Source organism: Dermacentor silvarum, chromosome 4 (assembly GCF_013339745.2).
Source record: "Dermacentor silvarum isolate Dsil-2018 chromosome 4, BIME_Dsil_1.4, whole genome shotgun sequence".
NCBI lineage: Eukaryota > Metazoa > Arthropoda > Arachnida > Ixodida > Ixodidae > Dermacentor > Dermacentor silvarum.
In genome coordinates this window covers 6,025,568-6,045,200 of record NC_051157.2, presented here as the reverse complement: position 1 = coordinate 6,045,200, position 19,633 = coordinate 6,025,568, and the positions used below count along the sequence as shown (strand labels likewise).

Sequence of the window (19,633 nt, the reverse complement as noted above, 5' to 3'; positions counted from 1 at the left end):
ACGAAAATACTAAATATGACCGTGACTGCCAGCTGGCAGCTGATAATTTTTTCCAAACATTTTCAGGAAGGGCACCCGATGCGATCAATCAGCTGGACTAGGGCAGGCAAAGTAAAATAAGAGAAAACAGAAGAAAGTCAGCGGCCTATTATTGAGGCGGTTCTGTTATGCGGACGACAAGGTCTGGCTCTCCGTGGCCATTAGGGACAATGGTCCTATGGATTTAAGCAAATCCCCCCTGAAAATATTGGTATTTTCAGAGCACTTCTTCATTTGCGAGCTGATTGTGGAGATACATATCTGAAGAACCATTTAGATGTTGCCCCAGTAATATCTCGCATTTAAGTCCAGATGTACAAAACCAAGTTATAGAAATTTGTGGTGAAATTATCAAAGAAAGCCTAGATGCAAAAGTAAATGGTGCAGGCTGCTTCTCCATATTTGCTGACGAAACGATGGATATTGCCGGTATCCAACAGTTTACTGTTTGTGGAAGGTACCTAAACAAGGATGCCAAGGACATCGAAGGAGTACTTTTAGGTTTTAGCACCGGAATAGATGCCCTGTCTCATTGCGACTGCAAGTTCTATGTAAATGTGTAGAAACGGCTTCAGATTTTAGTCACCCTTCCATTGACCACTTCAAGCGCAGATAGTATATTTTTAACATGAGATTACTAAAAAATTACTTGTGCTCTACAATGTCTGAGGCATGGTTAGGCAGGCGCTTATATATGTCCACAGAGACGTCGGCATGAACGTGTTCGAAGTCATTGACCGCTTCACTGAACTTCCCCGCCGAGTGAAGTTTGTCCTTTAGGTAGCGAAGCGGCAAAAACCAATGCAAGTAAAATTTCTGTTTGTTCAGGTCCATAAACTCGTAATTATGAAAACATATGACTGTTCATGAGCTTCTAAAACCGCAGAAATTTTCGCCGTTTATTCAAACAGTTAGCATCATGATCAATATTATCGTGTGAAAAGGAAAATACGAGGAGATCAATAACCACTTTTTACCGACCTTGTTTATTGAAAACCCGGCCCTCGCGGCGTTTACCAACAAACACACTCGGATATTGGGTAGTTTAACTTGCCATCTGTGGCTTTCGTTTGGTCTTTTCTTTCCTTTTTAGCTACCCGCTTTTACTTCTTTTTTGAACCGAAGCAATAGCCTTCCTTAATTTTGGGCGCAGAAAACTTGTCGCCGCTCAGCAGACAGTTAAATTACACATTTTCGTACTGATTTCTGCATTATTCCTGTATTATCTACCCATATGGCGCTATCGCGACCGCCGCATGGCCCAAGTACATATCACGAGTTACTTTCAGACATAGCGCAAAAAAGTACGCACAACACACATGAAGACACGACAGACGCGGACGAGCGCTACTACCAATCGTTTATTTCAGTCAACAAACCATCCGATATATAAGGTGAACCACGTGCACCAGTGTCACGCCCCTTTCCCATGCGAGGTGATAAAAAGAAATCTAAAAATGTTAACAGTACTATCTGCCTCAGGCAACAGAGTTCAAATAGTTCAGTTCGGCACTGTGCAAAAGAATTGACGCTTCGCTTATACAAATATCTGAGTTCTTGTGGATGTAGAATGCTTCTAGAGCCACTCGAGCCGAGTAGTTTGTTGATTTGCCTAAGATAGTGGTCTCATAAAACCGTGCCTCGCAACCACACGCAATGATGTGGGCAACCAAATGTGCATACCTGTCCTCTTTTTTCTTAACTTTTAGCGCATGCTCCCTGAGCCGGTCGTTTATGCACCATTCGGTTTGGCCGATGTACACCTTCCCGCACAACAAGGGGACGGAGTATACCACTCCTGTCGCACACCCCACGAAGCGGTTATCATGGCTGGTTTGGCAACCTCCTTTCCTGTCACGGCAAATTCGAGGGCAGAGCCTGGATAGCTTATTAGAAGCCGTGAAGACCACAGGAATACGATGCCTGTTCGCGACCTTCTTCAGGTTGTGCGAGACCTGATGCATATAAGGCATAGTATACGAGTCTCGCCATCCATCGCTGGGTCTCAGCCCTTTCTGCTCCAGCTCTGTTCTTTACCCTCTGCAGGATAGACTCGGCCACCACAACAACAAGCAGCTCAGGGAATCCCGTTGCGAATAGGCGACCAATCTGATTGTCAAAGCTATGCTGCATTGAATGCGGGCATGACTTACGGAGCGCAGCATCCAGACTTTGTAATGCGGTGCCCCTTTTTGCTACTTTAGAGTGGGCAGAGTCAAAAGCCAGGAGACACTTCTTAACCCGTGGGAGGTACTCTCAGGAAACATGGCCTACACTAAATTTTAGCCTGAGTTCCAGGAATTGTAACCCCTCAGTTCCAAGAAATTCATGAGTGAAACTCAAACCCTGCCCAGCTTGAATAAAAACATATAAAAATACTCCCAGGGGCAGTGAAGCCGTCCTCTTTCTTTAAAAGAATGAAAAAGTCATCGGCGTACCGAAACACTTTGAATACCTTCCCTCCATTATAAGCCAAATCAAGTGCACTGTCAATATCAGCTAAATATATGTCGCATATATTCGGAGCCACGCATGACCCAATACACACTCCTCTACGTTGCAGAAAAGGTTGCTCGTTAAAAACACTAAATGTTACACTAAGATAAAAGTCTAAAAGCGTTAAATTATGAACCGACAAGCAAGCGGAGTTTTGGAAATCGCATTCGCCACTCTGTTCAATGCACTTCCTAACAGCAACTAAAAGCTTATCTTGAGGTACTGAATAAAACAAGTCCTCAACGTCGACAGACAAGCCATAATCTATACTCTCGTTGTGTTTCACATATTCAGTGACTTCTTCAGATTTCCTCACGCGGAAAGGATCAACAACCGTGAGTCACGTAAGGCTCTTCAATAAAAACTGACTAACATTCTTTTGCCAAGCGCCCCTTCGCTCACAATGGTTCTGAAAGGGACATCTACCTTATGTGTTTTGTATAAAACCTTCAGACTGTTCCCCTTACTATTTCTAATAGCACTAGCAAGAGCATTCAATTCCACGCCCTTACAAAATTTGATAAACTTAGTCTTAACCCTCACTGCACTTTTCTAAACAGCCACAAAGTTCTTGTCCACTGCCGCTTGGGCTTTTTCATTGAACATGCCTTTCGGCATAACAACAAATCCACCTTCCTTGTCAGCTTCTAGGAGAACCAAACTGTTCTGCCAAACTGAAAGTAACTATGTTAGACCAACTAGCCCAACAGGCGGTCCTTCCGGAACATATCACGATTTCTGCGATCATAGTTTTGTTCTTGCCTGGATCGTCTGTCTTTCTATGCGTAAAGCTAATACTATGTGTGACTGCGCAACATGTCTATTTGTCTTGTTTGACGCATTACATACAGTGACGTTTGCTTAAATTCGTGGATTTATTGGATACTTATACATATATTTAAACATCTTGTTGCGAGGCTTTGTGTATACAAACAGTGCATTTTGTTACCAGTGACACTTTTGTGCCCTTTATCAACTTGTATCTTCGCACTTGTATATTCCATTCTATTTTCGCATTTCTAATGTACATCTTGCAGAACTCCTGCTTCTTATATGTACTCACTGTTGCGACTATATTATCGGTGTAATTACAATACACGAGCGGTAACAACTGCTCATGCGCAATCTATTGCAACGAAGGACAGCGTCATTGAGGTTTTTCCCTGGCCGTTGCATATCTACAGTCACGAGCAAAAGTTTGTGGACCAAAGGTATGGTATGATAAAACTTTATTACGGTCCCTCGGAACGCGCGTCGGCACGTAGCGGGTCGCTCCCACGTCGGTACAGAAAGGCCGAGCCTCTCTGCTGCCACGATTTTATTTTTTTTCCTTCGCAGCCTGGGCATTCCAGCTGAAATGAAGAGCGCAAGCCTACGTGCGCGTGTTGGACCAATACAACGTACTAAGCCAATTCGGGGCCGCGCTACTGCACTTGAATATATTTAAATTTTTTGCTGATGCCATGCTCTCCAAACTTCTGCTCGCGACGGTACAAAAAAGTAAACAAGGTTCTTGAATGTGAAAGATTTATAAAAATACTTGTGCTCAACTTGTTCTTTTCATGGCCTTTACGTTTTTCACACCAGCTGTATGCACTGCTTTGCTGTTTCGAACTGATTTAGTTCTAAAGTTCGTGTGATATTTTCTTTACTTATTAAATAGACAAAAAACAAACGCCGAAGCATTGATATCAGTTATTTATGCCACAATTTTTGGGACATACGAATATATTCTGTTGTGAAAAAATACATTTTACTTGACAGTTCATTAGCATTCAGTATATAGTTCGTTTGCATCCTCTAATATACAATGACATTGGCAATGGCAATGCAGTTATTATTGATGTATTTGATCCCTCGACAAATTCTATAAGGAGGAGGCCGCACTGCAACGTGAGCCCCCGCCCTCTCCGAACAAAATTTCTGGCTATGCCACTATGCAGTCAAACAGGTCTTTGAACACTCACCAGATACAGATGATTTTCTGCATTTACACCCGTCGCTTACCAAGAGCCGCTCTTTCAAGATTCTGCACCCGCTTTCTTGAAGCGGGGCTGAGCCTCTAAACGCCTATCAATAGCGGCAAAACTGCTGATTCACAGTAGACTAGCTGGCCGCTCGTCTTATACGCGCGGCGGTTATCAGATAAGCCATTCCTGACTCGCGCTCGCCCATGCTCGGCGATGAAAGCTGTTGGCGTGGTCCTTTTTTGTTTCTTTTTTCTTTTATTGTTAAAACGTGTATTCTGTGATCGTCCAGTACACTTCGTGCGTCATCGCGCGAATTTCGAATCTTAAAGGTCCGTACGCCACGTGGTGTAAAAGCAGTGAACTAAAGGCGATGTCCGGAATTGCTGGGGTTGACCGGGAAACTCACGTCCTTGCCTTCTGATTAGAACAATGTAGTTATAGCCGAAAGTAAATTCCTTGTAGTCTAACCGCGATGCATGTAAGACGGTCTTGCTTCAAGCTGACACGTCCGCATACCCTCTCTCTTTTTCACTCTGGAGACGCTATTGTGTCGCATGACCCCTTCTCACGGCGTGTCTGAGGTAGAGTGTCATCTTCTTATCTTAAACGATGGTGGTCCCTCGGGACTGGGGAACGCGCTGCCTTAGAGGCGGCTCATCAAAGCCACCCACATGTGTTTTCCTCCTTTTTTTCCCCCTTCCGCCACCGTATTTTTTTTCCCGCTTCTTCGATGGTGAGGACAACGCGTCCACCTCCGTGACTCATCGCAGCCATCCACGTGTGGTGCTCTCTCCATCTGTTAGTGCCTCGTTAAAAAAAACATGGATTTTTGTTGTTTATTTTTATTTTTTCCCCTAACACTTTGTTTGGAGCCAGATGTGCTTCCCACGAGACTTCCCGACACCTTGGGAACGAACGTCTTGTGTATTCTCATTCACTGCGATGAAGGCCGGATAACCGGTCGAAACGTCAGTACAATAATAGTATTTTTGTTGTTGTTCTTCGTGTGAGCATTTCTTTCATAATATTTTCACCGGGTTCAGCGTAAACTCGTAATTGACTATATATATATATATATATATATATATATATATATATATATATATATATATATATATGTATATATCTGCTTTTTATGAAATGATACTGTTAATGAGACAAAAAGGGTTTATTTATTGAATGTGCGGTTAATTCTGGTGTCCGGCACTGCTCGGAAAATCCGCGCATTGTTGGTTTTTTATGTATGATATATCTAAGAAATTTCATACGTTCTTCAAATGTAAGAAAGTGTTACCTCATTCGAATTTTGAGGAGGCCAGAACTGAGCATGCAGGTGCGATGTTCACAGCGTCTGTTGAGTTCTCCAAGTACACGCCTACTCTTTTGGGAAGGCGCATTTTAAGGAAATGAAACTTTTCGCGCCCACCCCTGATAAGCTTTTTCAACGACCACTGAAGAAGCGCCGTGCAGAGAAATGAATGCTGCAGCCTGATAGTATCTTCGGAGATTTATTAGTGAGAACGCACATATTGGTGCGTTCTCACTAATAAGAGCGTTACTGGCCCCCCAAAGAGTTCTAGAGACCTGAAGCGAGAAATATTCTCGGAAACTATTGAGTAGAGTTTTCAGCTGTGATAAGCTCACTCTATGCGATTTTTTACCGGGCTTTGGAAAATTGAATGCCTGGGTTCATGTGCCTTCATTTGAATCTAATCCGTGCTTTCTTATGTGCCCTGATTTTAGTGTAGTTACGTCACCAGACTTTGTGTTTACTTTAGTGCACCTTTTTGACTGAACTTTGTGTTGCTGTGTTTCTAAGTTGACTTAAAGTTTTAGTGTAACTTATGTGACTGGACTTCCTGTTATTGTGATTTGGAGTCGGCTGTTAGTTTTAATGCGTGTAGGTCAATTCACTTTTTTCCATCTCTATGTGAAAAGAAGTAGCCGGCGCCAATTAAGGCGACATCTCCTAAGTACCATAAAAAAATCTCGCATGAAAAACTCACAACCTTACCGCCACAGTGGAATTATAGAAGCGTATAGAAATTTGCAGCAAGTCCACTCAGCCATGCGAAGATGACTACAAAAATTAGGGGAAAAAATATGACGTGAATATTGCAATCCGTTGTCTACCCTGACGCCAGTTCCTTGAATATGGATCACTATTTGTGCATTAATCGGCCCTGTTGTTCAAACACAACCATTTCATGCTCTCTCAGTAGCCATGGATACTTCAGAATTAGTGACTGCTGAATAAGTCTGCAAGATTATAACTAGAACAAGCGTTTCTATTACTTGTGCTGAGTTTCAATATTCAGTTGAAATGGCAAAAAAAATTTTGCGTGTTTTGAGTCACGTACAGCATGTACAATTAGACTATGAATTCTCTATGATTGAGCAAAAATGTGCACTTGCGTCTTGTAAGACAAAGACGGCTGCAGGTCCAGATTCCATTACGTGCAGTATGTTACAAAACATGGGACCTACTGGTACATTGGCACTTTTGGAGTTACTGAAGGACTTGTGGAAAAAGGAGTATGTCCCTGACTCTTGGAAAACTGCACGTGTGATACCTATATTGAAGCCTGGCAAAACTCCTCTATCTCTTGAGTCTTTTCGTCCTTTGAGCTGACGAGCTGTTTATGCAAGGTCATGGAGAAAATGATTAACAATAGGCTGCAATAATGGTGTGAGCAAACAGAAGTACTTCCAGATCACATGAAAGTATTTCGGAGGCGGCGATGCACCATGGATGCAATTTTGGATATCGTCATTTATGTTGAACATGAACGAGCTAAGGGAAATGTGACAATAGCGGTTTTTCTAGACATTAGGCGAACCTTCGACACAGTCAGTCATGCTCATATATTGTGTGGTCTGCTGGAACTGGGAGTCTCTGGAAGGGTGCTACGGTGGATATCCAACTCCTTGAATGGCAGATCAATATTTATTAAAACAAGCGAAGGAAAAAGTTCCTCTCATAATCTTATTCAAGGAGTCCCATAGGCAGTGTCTTAAGCCCGTTTCTCTTTAATTGTGTAATGGGAGATTTACCACGGAGACTTCCACCTGCACTACACTACTCTATATATGCGGATGATGTTTGTATTTGGGCCTCTGGTTCATGTGCCAGCCTTGTTCAATCAACTTTGCAGGAAGGCCTAAACATTGTGGACAAATTCTTAAAAGAAAAAGGAATAAATCTGTATTACAGTAAGCAGGCTGTGCTACCCTTTACCAGAGGATACCTAAAGGACCTCCAGCTGTGCCTTGAGGTACAACGTTTAGACATAGCAAAACAACACAAATTTCTGGGGGTTATACTAGGCAGACAATTTTCTTGGAATGCTCACAGTAAAGCACTCGAAGAACTAATAAACTCAACAATAAATGTTCTTCGCCGCGTAGCAGGCACAACATGGGGAGGGTCGGTTTCATCACTACTGAAAGTACACAATGCACTTATAAAACAAAAAAATAGCTTATTCTTCACCTGTTCTGCATGGAATCTCCCGTTCATCTGAACACCGGTTTCAACGATTAATAGCTCGGAGCCTTAGAGTATGCTTAGGTCTTCCTCGAGCAACCTCAGGTTCCTTAGTAATTGCAGAGGCACGTCATCCTCCATTCCCTATTATGAAGACGGTTGAAAGCTGTCGACACTACTTTCGCATTTCAGTGCAGCACAAAAGACACCCACTAGCAATTACACTTACTGAGAGAGACAGGGCGAACATCAATGCTTTGATTCAGGTGCAAAAAAATCTACTACCACATAACAAATTTTGAATCTCAGATATTTCCTACCCTCCATGGCGACTGGTCGCCCCAAAAATCAAACTTTCGGTTGACGGAATTATTCGCAAACGAGACATGTTTATGCTAGCAGCACAACAACTAGTGCTATGCCAGATATAGTTTCGGTACCCTGGATATATTCAAGCGTATGCAGACAGTTCTTGTCAAACAAATTCTTCAACAGCTGCCTTTGTCATTCCAGAATGGAACCGAATACAGACATTTAATCACACGATATCATCAGCACAGCAGAGCTTTTTGCAATGTTGTCCTTGTTACGATACATAAATTCAACGCAAAAAGGGATCCAATTTGGATCATCCTTTGTGACTCACAAGCAGCTTTGTCGTCACTTCCTGGTGGCATCAGCAATTCCCAAAAGATAGCGTTAGTTTATGAGACACTACAGGAACTCACAAAGGCAAGTGCAAAAACTCGCACAATAATGCTCCAATGGATACCTGGCCACTGCAATATCCCTGGGAATGTTGCAGCAGACAAGGCTGCTAGACAAGCGCATATTAATAACATCACATACGGTCTCCCTCTAACGCAAGGAGAATTGCGGCACATACTAAGACAGATCTCAGTCCGTGGTTGCAAAGCGACACAGTTTGATCAGAACTCGAAATCTTCAGATTTATTTCACATTGACCCTCCACTTAAATTCAAAATCCCGTCCCCATTGGATACAACTAGAGCTTTTGAAACACTCATTCACCGTCTGCGGCTCGGTACCACGTACACAAAACATTTTCTACAAAAAAAATTCACGAGCTGATAGTCCCGAAAGTACTTGTGGCCATGCGGATGAGGATGTGCAGCATCTTCTGTTAGAATGTCCGCGACATGACACACACAGACAACGTTTAGCAGGTGATTTAGGGACATTAGACCGCAGGCCCTTCAGCCTCAGGAAGATCTTAGGTCTTTGGCCAACATATTCGTTGCAAAGATGAGCGTTAATGACCCTCCAAATATTAGTAGGAGCGAGAAATAGTCTCGGAAACTATTTAAAAGGGAGTTTATCTGTGATAAAGTCTATGGGATTTTTTTTTTAATTTTATCTAAATTTGGTCAATTCAAAACCTGGGTTCATGTACCTTCATTTGAATCGAATCCATGCTGTCCTATGTGCCGTGATTTTAGTACAATTACGTGACCGGACTTTGTGTTTACTTTAGTGCACCTATGTGATTGAACTTTGTGTGCCGTTTTTCTGAGTTGACTTTCAGATTTAGTGCGGCATTAGTGTACTTATGTGACTGGATTTTGTGTTTACCTTAATGCACCTTTACGACTGAAGTATGCGTTGCTGTGTTTCTGAGTTGACTTTCAGTATTAGTGTGGTATTAGTGTACTTATGTGACTGGACTTTGTGCTATTGTGATTTGGAGTAGACATTTAACTTTAACGCGTGTAGGTTAATTCTTTGTTTTCTTTCATATCTCTATGTGAAAAGGAGTAGGCGGCGCCGATTAAAGGCATCAGCATCTCCTGAATATCATATAATAAAGAAAACTCACTAGCTTCCAGAAAATTTTGTTTTGTTTGTTGAAGGAAGGGCGCACCCTTTAACTAGTCAAAGGAGTGGCTAGCCTCGCGGGTGGTAGGAGGGGAAGGGGGCGGTTGGAACAGCTTTGAGTGTTGGGGCATGCCCCTATTGGTTTAGAACCTGTGGAAGCGACAGCCCCCCCCCCCCCCCCCCGGTTCCGGGGCCCCTGCTCGGGGATTACAAAAAATTTACTCATCCGCCAGCATTGTACCGCTAACCATCAAAGAAAGGAGTTTTGCACCGGAACATTGCCAAGAGGGAGTACCGCTTCTTACGCAATGACACAGGTAGAAACGCCGCTTCCTGACATTGTAAGTTTCTCGCACGTTATGTACACACATCCATCTCAACTCGCACTGTAACTTACGCCCACTCTATCACCGACGTATCCAGAATAAGTGATTTGATGCACTCTTGAATCAATGCACCGAAGCATGGATTACAGACTACACCTACCAGCACAAGAGTGCTGGAAGCTGAACGTATTGTGACGGCCCACAGAACGAATTGGGATAACACGTCTTTGCTGCAAGCTATTACAAAGTACAAAATAGCTACGTTCCAAGATTTATCCGCCGTGGCTGCTTAGTGGTTGGTGTGTTGCGCTGCTAAACACGAGGTCGCCGGATCACATCCCGGCCACATTTTGATGGAGACCAAATGCAAAAAACAAAAACACCGTATACCGTGGATTGGGTGCACGTTAGAGAACCCCAGGTGTTCAAAATTAACCCGGAGTAACCCACTAGGGCGTGCCTTATAATCAGATCATGATTCTGACTCGCAATACCCCGGAATATAATTTAGATTTTTTTTTTACATTCCAAGCCTCGTGAGCGGCGCCAACAAGTTTACCGCAGCTGAGCACACCGGCGAACGATGAGGCAGAAAAAAAATTTTGTCACAGTTTCACCCGAAAGGTGGAGCATTAATTGCGATAGCAAATTAGTAGAGAGCTATACGGAGTAAGGATAGTAGTTTTATCAGCTGTATAAACTTGCACATGCAGCAGCACCAGCAACGGGGTTTTGCTCGCGTTCGCACCGAACGCGCGCCGCGTTGGTGACCGTTGCCGGTGCCTCTGGGGGCGGCTCGGAGGTTTTCGATGAGATCAGAATGGGACACTCGTCGAGCTACGTCGGAAATCTTACCCACCTTCTCGCCTCGCAACGTTTTTATATAAATACGCATTTGGTGCCGCAGCTAAACGTCGCCTCCCCTCCCTCCCTCTCTCCCCACACGGCCTTTCGCGCGACGGAAGATGTCGTGTTTGCTCTGTATATATATATATATATATATATATATATATATATATATATATATATGATGATTGTAAAGGAGGAAAAATACGCTTCATTCTATACAGCCCTTCAGGGAGCACGGCGCAGAATGCGCGTTTGCTCTCCGACGTGCGTTCGCTCCCTGGGAAAGCGCTCGTCCCTCGCGCCCTTTCACTCGCACATACAGCGTCCGGAGCGCGGCACACGTCACACGGAACCTCACGGCGACGGCAGAAATCCGCTTTGGAGTGTACATATAATTGCTATCGCAATAATAAACAATCAGGTAGCGACCGCGCCGAGGAACGTTACTGAGTCAAAGACATGCCAAGCCGGTGCTTCAAAATGTTTGCCAAATAAAGAAAGAATAGCAAGATACACTAATACTAATTTAATTCATAAGCGGAAAGTTTAGACAGCTAGGAATGCATTTCTAGTCCCGCTTCCAGTACAAGCCCCTTATACGCTGCTCGCACCGTTTGGACACGGCCTAATGAGCTCCGCAAGCGCTTACACGTCCTCCGAAGCTGCTGCCGAAGCTTCGTGCTGTCCGCCCAGTCGCCATCCACGATATCCGCCGAAACAGTGGTTTATTGGTACATTTATTGTAAACACGGAGGCAAGCAATGGACACGTCACCAGGTGATCGAACGCCGCGGTGCCCGCCCTTGAAACTAAATGCGCCACGCCTACAGGCGTATTTGGTGTCACTCCCTGCAACGTGATGCGATATTTATGTACCGCGGAAGCCTGTATAGACGAAGATTCATGAAAGTAAAAATCCGCCCGAATGTAGCACGAAGCCACAAAGGAAACCCAGAAACCCGCTTTGTGGCTTCGTGCTGCATTCGGGAGGATTTTTTGCATTTCATATTTATGTCTTTGCACTTCACCGTTCCCAAGCTATGTAAAAAACACACTTGTGCAAGTTACAGAGAAAGTACGCGATAGCAATTTGTAATGACAAGGTTCTATGAGGATTCAATGAAACGCATCCAAGGTGCTGAGCCTCGGTGCTTCCAATAAAAGAAAAGGCCGGCTGCAAACCCACGCAATAATGACTTTATTTATGGAAGATAGCAATCACACTTAGAAACATTTACAGAGGCTGGAACATGACATATCCATCAAATAAAGTACGCTGCTTTCGTTATGGCACGCGACACGTTAAGAAACTACTGAAGGAACCAATAGCTTCCTTAAGATCGAGGGGACGAAACAATATACTATATACTGCGAAGTGCTCTGCAAGAAAGCCATGGAGTACACCTACGTATTAAGTCTTGTAGTATATTATGAGGAAGTGGCGGCACAAAAGACCCGGGCAGATAGACTTAGCCGGCGCTGTACTGTCCATTTAGTTACAATATATACTGCGGCCACATTGGATCAAGCAGTGAGGATATTATACACACTAAATGCAAAAATAGAAGCACATGGTATACAAATTGCAATCCCTCTCGGAAGTACGAATCATAAACAACAATTTTATATAGGTTTAGTTGAAAAAGTAAGCCGAGGAATAAAAACAATGAAAATGTAAAGAATGCGTAATAAGATGTGCGCTTGTACAAACTACTGCTACGTATGGTAGCAGCAAGACTAAAATATGACAAGAGACAACTCAGTGAGCAGTAGTAGCCAAAAAAAAGTCTATACGGCATTTATATAGATACGTTCTCGCAGAAGCAAAATGAAAAACAGTGAAGACGTGTCTCGTTCCCTGTGCGGTGGAGGATCGAGAGCGGCTTCGGTTGTTGGGTTGGAGATCACAACAAGCGGAAGTGTGGCAATCAATACATGACGTAGCTCATCATCGTCGTGTGCGCATTGTCCAGCTCTTGGTGACATTGGCCATTACTTACTGGAATGTCCTAAAATTTACGCAGAGGTTCTCGTAGATGGACTAAAGCGCAATTGGCAGTTTGCTCATGGGATATTTAGGAGAGAAGCGCTTCTGCTCCTCCTAAAGTTTTTCCGTGATGGAGCGTGAACGGCGAGCCGTGTAGGTCGACGTGGTTTGGATAAGGCACAACCTGTTGCGCGCCCTTCCTTGTAATAAGGTGCCAACTTGGGCCGGTGGGTACACGTCTGAAGAAAACGCTCGAGTAACAGCGCAAACAACGGGACATGGCTGAGACCGACGAAGCGCTGACTTTCAGCCGATATTTCATTGCGCCCACAGCAATACATACAGGTGCTTGAAGCTTCTGTATATAGTGCTGTCCATCTAGTAACACTTTGCCTAATTTCAAGCTATGCTAGGTAGCCAGCTTCCAGTAAAATTCTCCGCATAACATCGACTCCAGCGGTGCGTGGGATCTGCTGAATTATTATTCGTCCCTGTTTCTTGCCGCCCCAAAGCCGGAGTGAAATGCAGAACCGTAATCTAACTCAAACCAAGGTTTTGCTATGGTGAAACAAATGTGTGTTTTTCTTTATTTTATTTTGATCAAAGGGAAAGTTCCTAGAAAAGTACAATTGCTAGATAGCACTGCAAATTTATTGGCCCTCGCTTACGTTTGTAAGTATGATTTCTGTAATTTCCACTAACCCATTCACTGAATATCACGCAGACTCACAGTCACGTATTCGATGTTGGTGCAATTTTTAGAGAGTATGCCGATCAATCAGTCGTTCACATATATTAGGGTAAGGTTCGAAGCTGAACATTTCGTCACGAGACACAACGTATAAACAAATGTAATATAACTGTATTACGTCTTTCTTTTTTGTCAGCTATTATAAAACTTTCAATGCATATATGTTTTATTCTCGAAGCACGGCATAAATAAATGTAGCGAACTTGACACATTTTCCGGTGAATGCAATAAACAATGTGATGACATGGCATCGAAAAGCGTTACTGAACCAGAAACATGACAGCCTATAGGAGTTAAAGAACCCCAGGTGCTCAAAATTAATCCGGCGCCCTCCACTACGGCGTGCCTCATAATCAGAACTCGTTTTGGCACGTAAAACCCCAGAAATAATAAAATAACAGCCTATAGGAATGTGCGAAGCATCCACGTGCGATGGTATCACATTTTCCCAACCGCGGAAGAGAAAAACTGAAAAATAGGCTCAATTTAACACTCACTGGTGTACTTTGTCTTGTTTTGATGTTGTGAATAAAATGTTTCCGTTTTCTTTTTCCAGCACAAACTAACGCCCATGGGAATGCGGGACTTTTTTCAGGAGAGCTTTCACTTGGGCGCGCTTTCGCTCCTTCCATTCTTTAATTGCCGCAGACTGCGAGTGTTATCATTGCGCCACACTTTCGTCATCCGCTGCCGTTATACACAGAGGTACTGGACGCCGGCTATGGCAGGCAATTGGGACGTGTTCCCACCTGATCAAACAGGGCGGCGCCCACGGAAGCACTGTGAAAAGTGTGAAAAGTGCATATATATATATATATATATATATATATATATATATATAACATCAAAAAGAAACAAAGACGAACGTTATGGCATATCTTTCTACTGCCGTTCCGGCCGACGGACCGGCCTTCGTCGGACTCCGACGAAGGCCCGTCCTCCTACCGAAAAAGTTCACGATTGGAAAATGCAGAGAGGTCCGCCGGAAAATGGAGTACCTGGCCTGCTACTCTACGTAAGGGAAGGGGAGGAGGGGAAGAAAGGGAGTCACAATGGGGGATGATGATGGGAGGAACGAGGTGAAAGAACACAACGCATAAGTGGTACCATCACAAGCACGAGTCCAGGCCCGTGTCGCCTAAAAAACGTGACAGAGCATGCATTGCCTCTATCGTCTGCCAACTCTCAAATGTCAGTAAAAAGATATGCCATAACCTTAGTCTTTTTCCTTTTTTGAATGTTATACGTTCGGGTCTGGCACGAAACCATTCGTCATTGTATGCATATATATACATATAACTTTGAGGGTTTTAAGTACCAAAACCACGATAAGATCATGAGACACGCCCTAGTAGGGGACTATCGATTAGTTTTGACCACCTGCGGTTGTTTAACGTGCACCCAATGCCCGGCACACGAGTGTTGTTGACTTTCGGCTCCATCGAAATGCGACACGCCACCACGGCGGGTCGCCTCTGATTAGAGGAAATGTGATGTGCCGGCAAACTGTCACTGTTCGTTAGTAACTAAATAAAAATTGCTAGACCCTCGGTTGGTTTATGGGGTTTATTTCCCTCGCTGGCCTGAGAGAACCAAAGCAATGTTATTTTTGGAGAGCACATGTCACCAGCACGAAAAGGTTCAAGAGTGCAGCAAGTTACTTGCACAAGCGTCTCAGAGCTCACCAAGCGTATTTTACAAACCCCGTACGAAGTTCGCCCAAAGTCCTGAAATAACTCCATGTGCCATAAGGCTAACACTTTAAAAGGGCCCTGAACCACCCCTCGGGCTTGGTGAAGTAACATAGTCCACGGGTATAGCACACGGTGCTGTGAACATCTCAGCCAAGTTTTGCTGTCGTACGCGGTGCGTAGAGCTCGCAAGCGGAGCGCGAAGTCACATTTCTCTCAAACGCTCTCTTTTCAACAGAAGCAACGATGCTCACTCTTTTCTGGACGCTTTAGTTCGTAATAAAGCGCATTCCAATACGTGGCTTCTATTAGTAGCTGCGGCCGGCTACACCGCGGCCGCCGGGTGGTGTCGCCACGTTCCACTGGCTTAACGCACTGCGGCTCGCTGACGACAACAGCGTTTGGCTTACGTTTAACGCGTCGTAGCTGTCAGAATCGGAGGTAGTGGCGTCTACGTGAACATCCAAAATCAAATTTGACCTGCGCGCCACGGTGACATTTGGAAGGCGGAGCTTTGTGGCCACGCCCCACTTCACCGTAGCCTTCGCAGTGCAAGCCATTGAAGACGGAACGGGATCACAGCCGTATTTGATTACCAATTGCTTGTGCTTAACGGATTCAAGTACTTTTTGCGGCATAGTATTTCTGAAATAGCCTATTTTCACTTCGAATGTCTCTCTCAACTTAGATAAAAAGTGGTTCAAGGCCCCTTTAAGCAAATAGTGGGAATCTCTTAGCGATGTGGAGGTAAAGTTTCAAGAGCATCGGTTAAATAGGAATATAAATTTGTGCAAATGAAAATGGATAAGTAATGCAGTCCAGTTGTGAAAGAAAACGCGCGGCCGGAAATAGTGCTCGTTAACCGAGAGTATATAGATAAGGGTCACGCAAGTGTTTCATAATATTGGAAAACGCTTTAATATTTTTAAGGCGATACTTGTCAGTGACGTATAACCGAAGTAAAATTTATGAAAAGTGTATGAATATTCTAACACCTACTAACACATCTCATCAAATGATCTCCAATACCACAGTTGTCGAGTGTCAAGCCCTCAAAGTAAACGACAAGCTCCAAGTCAGCCCCGGTAACTGCAAGAAGCGACCATCGGCTTACGACTTTCTATGCCAGTGAGTACACGCTGCATGATCTAATACAGTCATAGTGTATCCTAACGTGTTGTGATCGAAAAGAGTAGCCTGGGCAAGGAATGCTCAAAACACTGCTAAGCCCAAGGGCGAGGGATCAAATCCTGGACAGGGGGGCGAACTGCAAGAAAGGGCAAGTCGTCGACGGGCCGATCCTATACGGTGCGAGCCGCTGAAGCTGCCGCACTCCGCCAACGCCGAGCAGATGTCCGACTTTCCCTTGGTCACGGTCAAGTTACTCACAAGAAATCCTGCGCTTGTGTAGTTCAAACCCTACTCAAATCCTGCGCTTAATGTAGCTCCAATCCTGCTTAAATTCTGCTCAAACCTGCCGAGCGCGAACGCGCTCGGCAGGTTTCGACCAGAGAAGTAGACACTCGTCGAGTAGCGTCGAAAGTCGCTGCCTCTTCTCACCTCGCAACGTTTCAATATAAAGTAAGTTCCTGTTGTAGTTATGTGTTTATTTGTGTTTATGCAACTGCATCACAAGCAACACATGCACATGTAGCACTCGGTATAACACAGCTTCGCTGTTCGACCATCTTCACGAGGTGGAAGGGGCGGTGATTTTTTTTTGTTTCTTTTTTTATGATGCTTAGGAGAATAAGGAGCAGTAGGCGCCATGTATTAGCGCCAGATACTCCTTTTTTCACATAGAGATGAGCAAATAATAAAGGCGACAGATGTGAAAACGAACTAGTAAGGCATGTTGTTGGTCTAGTTAGTTGATAGATCGAGTAAAAACGAAGTCACATAAATAGGTGGATGTTCTTCCAAACATCTGGAAGTCCCGCATTTGCCAAGCACCAGGCAGGGAGCGCGCTTGTACTCATTTTACCGGTAGGTACCTGGCGGCAGCAATCGTCTGCCTCCCAAAGCAGCGGCGGATGCTTGACTATTTCACCAAGTTGTGGTAGGGGCAAGGGGCTCCTAGAAACCCTCGAAAATATCTATAGGACCGCCTTTCCTGATATAAACAACCGAGTACCGGGTCGTCGTACATCTCTACCCATTAGAAAAATGAGAGCGAGAGAGAGAAGGAAAGAGACAAAGAGAGAAAGAGAGAGAGAAAGAGAGAGAAAAAGAGAGCAAAAGAGAGAAAGAAACCGTGCGCTTGTGTAGTTCAAAGCCTGCTCAAATCCTGCGCTTAATGTAGCTCCAATCCTGCTCAAATTCTGCGCTTGTGTAGTTCAAATCCAGCGCTAATGCAGCTCCACTGACGTGGAAACTGGGGAAGTGCGAAGCTGTGATGCGCCGGTGTTTGCCTTTTTTTTTTTTTTGTGCTATTATTGCACAAGTGAGGAGGAATCGAGCGCTTGTGGAGTGGTGGAACCCTCTCTTGCGCTGCAATGGCGCCAGACTGGCGTTTTGGAAGCGAGTTTCACGAGTTTCTGCTAATTACCGCATATCCCTGGCTCATACCCGCATATCCGATGCGGGTATGCGCCATACGTGATTTTATTATCGCTAATCGTGACGTAGCTGACAAGCATGTAATGTTATTGATGTCATGACCTATCAGTCATGTTAGTCATACATTCGTACCCTTCCATGCCAAGTTTTTTCCCCATGCCAAGTGAACGAGACGCGAGTTTTCGGCAGCTCTTGTTTTTGTGCGTGACCACGACGACATGTAATCACATTAGACGCCGACAGCCCGGGCCCCTAAAGTACTTCGCGCTTAAAACACCAGTGTACCACGCATTGGGTGCACGTTAGCAACCCCAGGTGGTAGAAATTGATCCGGAGTCCCCCACAATGGCGTGCCGCATAATTATATTGTGGTTCTGACACGTTTTTACCTGTGATGCGTTTAAATCCGCAAAAAAAAATACATATATATAGACGAATGCCATTCCGGTCTCCTCCCAGTCATGAGCTTTGCAACCGTTTCTCCGCGACAGCTCTCCAAAAAGAACAATAGATTTCCTTTCCTACTTTTCGGTCGTAGTACGACAAACTTATCAAGCTTCAAAAGACGTGAAAGATGAGCAAGTCGGTACGCTTTCATGATTAAAAGCGCGCGCAAAGTCAAACATGGAAAAAAAAAGTCAGAACCCTTCCACCCTGCGCTCTGGTGGGATTTGCTATGTTGGGGTTTAGCTATATTGGGGATTTGCTTTGTTGAATTTTGCTACAAAATGGTAAACCGACCCCTTCCCTACGTACTCGGGAAAAAGGCTGAATTCGGTGCCGGCTCTGAGTAACCTGATCGGGTATTTTTTAACACTTAGACGATGGCTACACAATGACCGGCTCTGAAAGACATGGCTCGGCGTCCACGGGCGATGGCGTTCCCAGCGCGTTCCTCACGCTTTTGTACGACGTTCCCAGACAAGAGTCTTTGACCAAAATTGCAGGAGTATGCTGTAAAAGTCCACTTAGTGGACTGTCCACTTCGGCTGTCGCGATTGGCTCCAGCAACACGAGCAATAAGGAGCCAGCCAGTCTGGCATAAAACAAGGTCGGCATAAATAAGGAGCCAGCGTAGCATAAAACAAGGTCGACGGGCGCGAGAGACGAGAGATAGCGGGGGCTCTGCCGGTCTGGAGGGAGGAGGGGCCGTGCGCTCAAAAACACGACGACGCTCGAGCCAATGCTGCTAAACATAGTTGTGTTTTACACGGTGACACGATCCTCGGGGACCTAGCCCTTAACAGCTTCGCTGCAAAAAAAAAAAAAAAAAAAAAAAAAAAAAAAAAGGGAGGACGCTTAAGCTTCGCCTTTAAGAGTGAAACGCGATAGCATTCAAAGATCCCTGACTGCTTCTCACGCTTCCAGGCAACTGGCGCTAATGTAACCGTAATGTATACCGGGAAACTCTGGCGGCGAACGCTATGCACGAAGGCGAACTTTCTGGTATAAACGCGGCCTCTTAAGTGGGGCGATCCCGGAGGTATTGCACAGCTGCGCAATACCTCATTACATCGTTTTCAGGCTTCTGTTATTCATTCGCACTTTTAATATTTCAGTCTGAGAAGAGAGAGATAATTGAGATGCGAAAGGCAAGGAGTCTGAGAAGATTTAACATAAAAGGCATTTGCTGCTGGTGTTT

General features: G+C 44.5%; 1 protein-coding gene across 2 annotated transcripts in view; it reads left to right on the top strand.

The window, feature by feature from the left end:
- Nucleotides 1-19,633, top strand: part of LOC119449360 (sushi, von Willebrand factor type A, EGF and pentraxin domain-containing protein 1-like) — a 224,195-nt gene that overhangs the window by 43,334 nt on the left and 161,228 nt on the right. For both annotated transcript variants that reach the window (XM_037712534.2, XM_037712533.2), the window contains exon 7: nucleotides 16,467-16,560. In XM_037712534.2, the coding sequence (XP_037568462.1) occupies nucleotides 16,467-16,560 (94 nt within the window). The remainder of the gene's footprint in view (nucleotides 1-16,466; nucleotides 16,561-19,633) is intronic.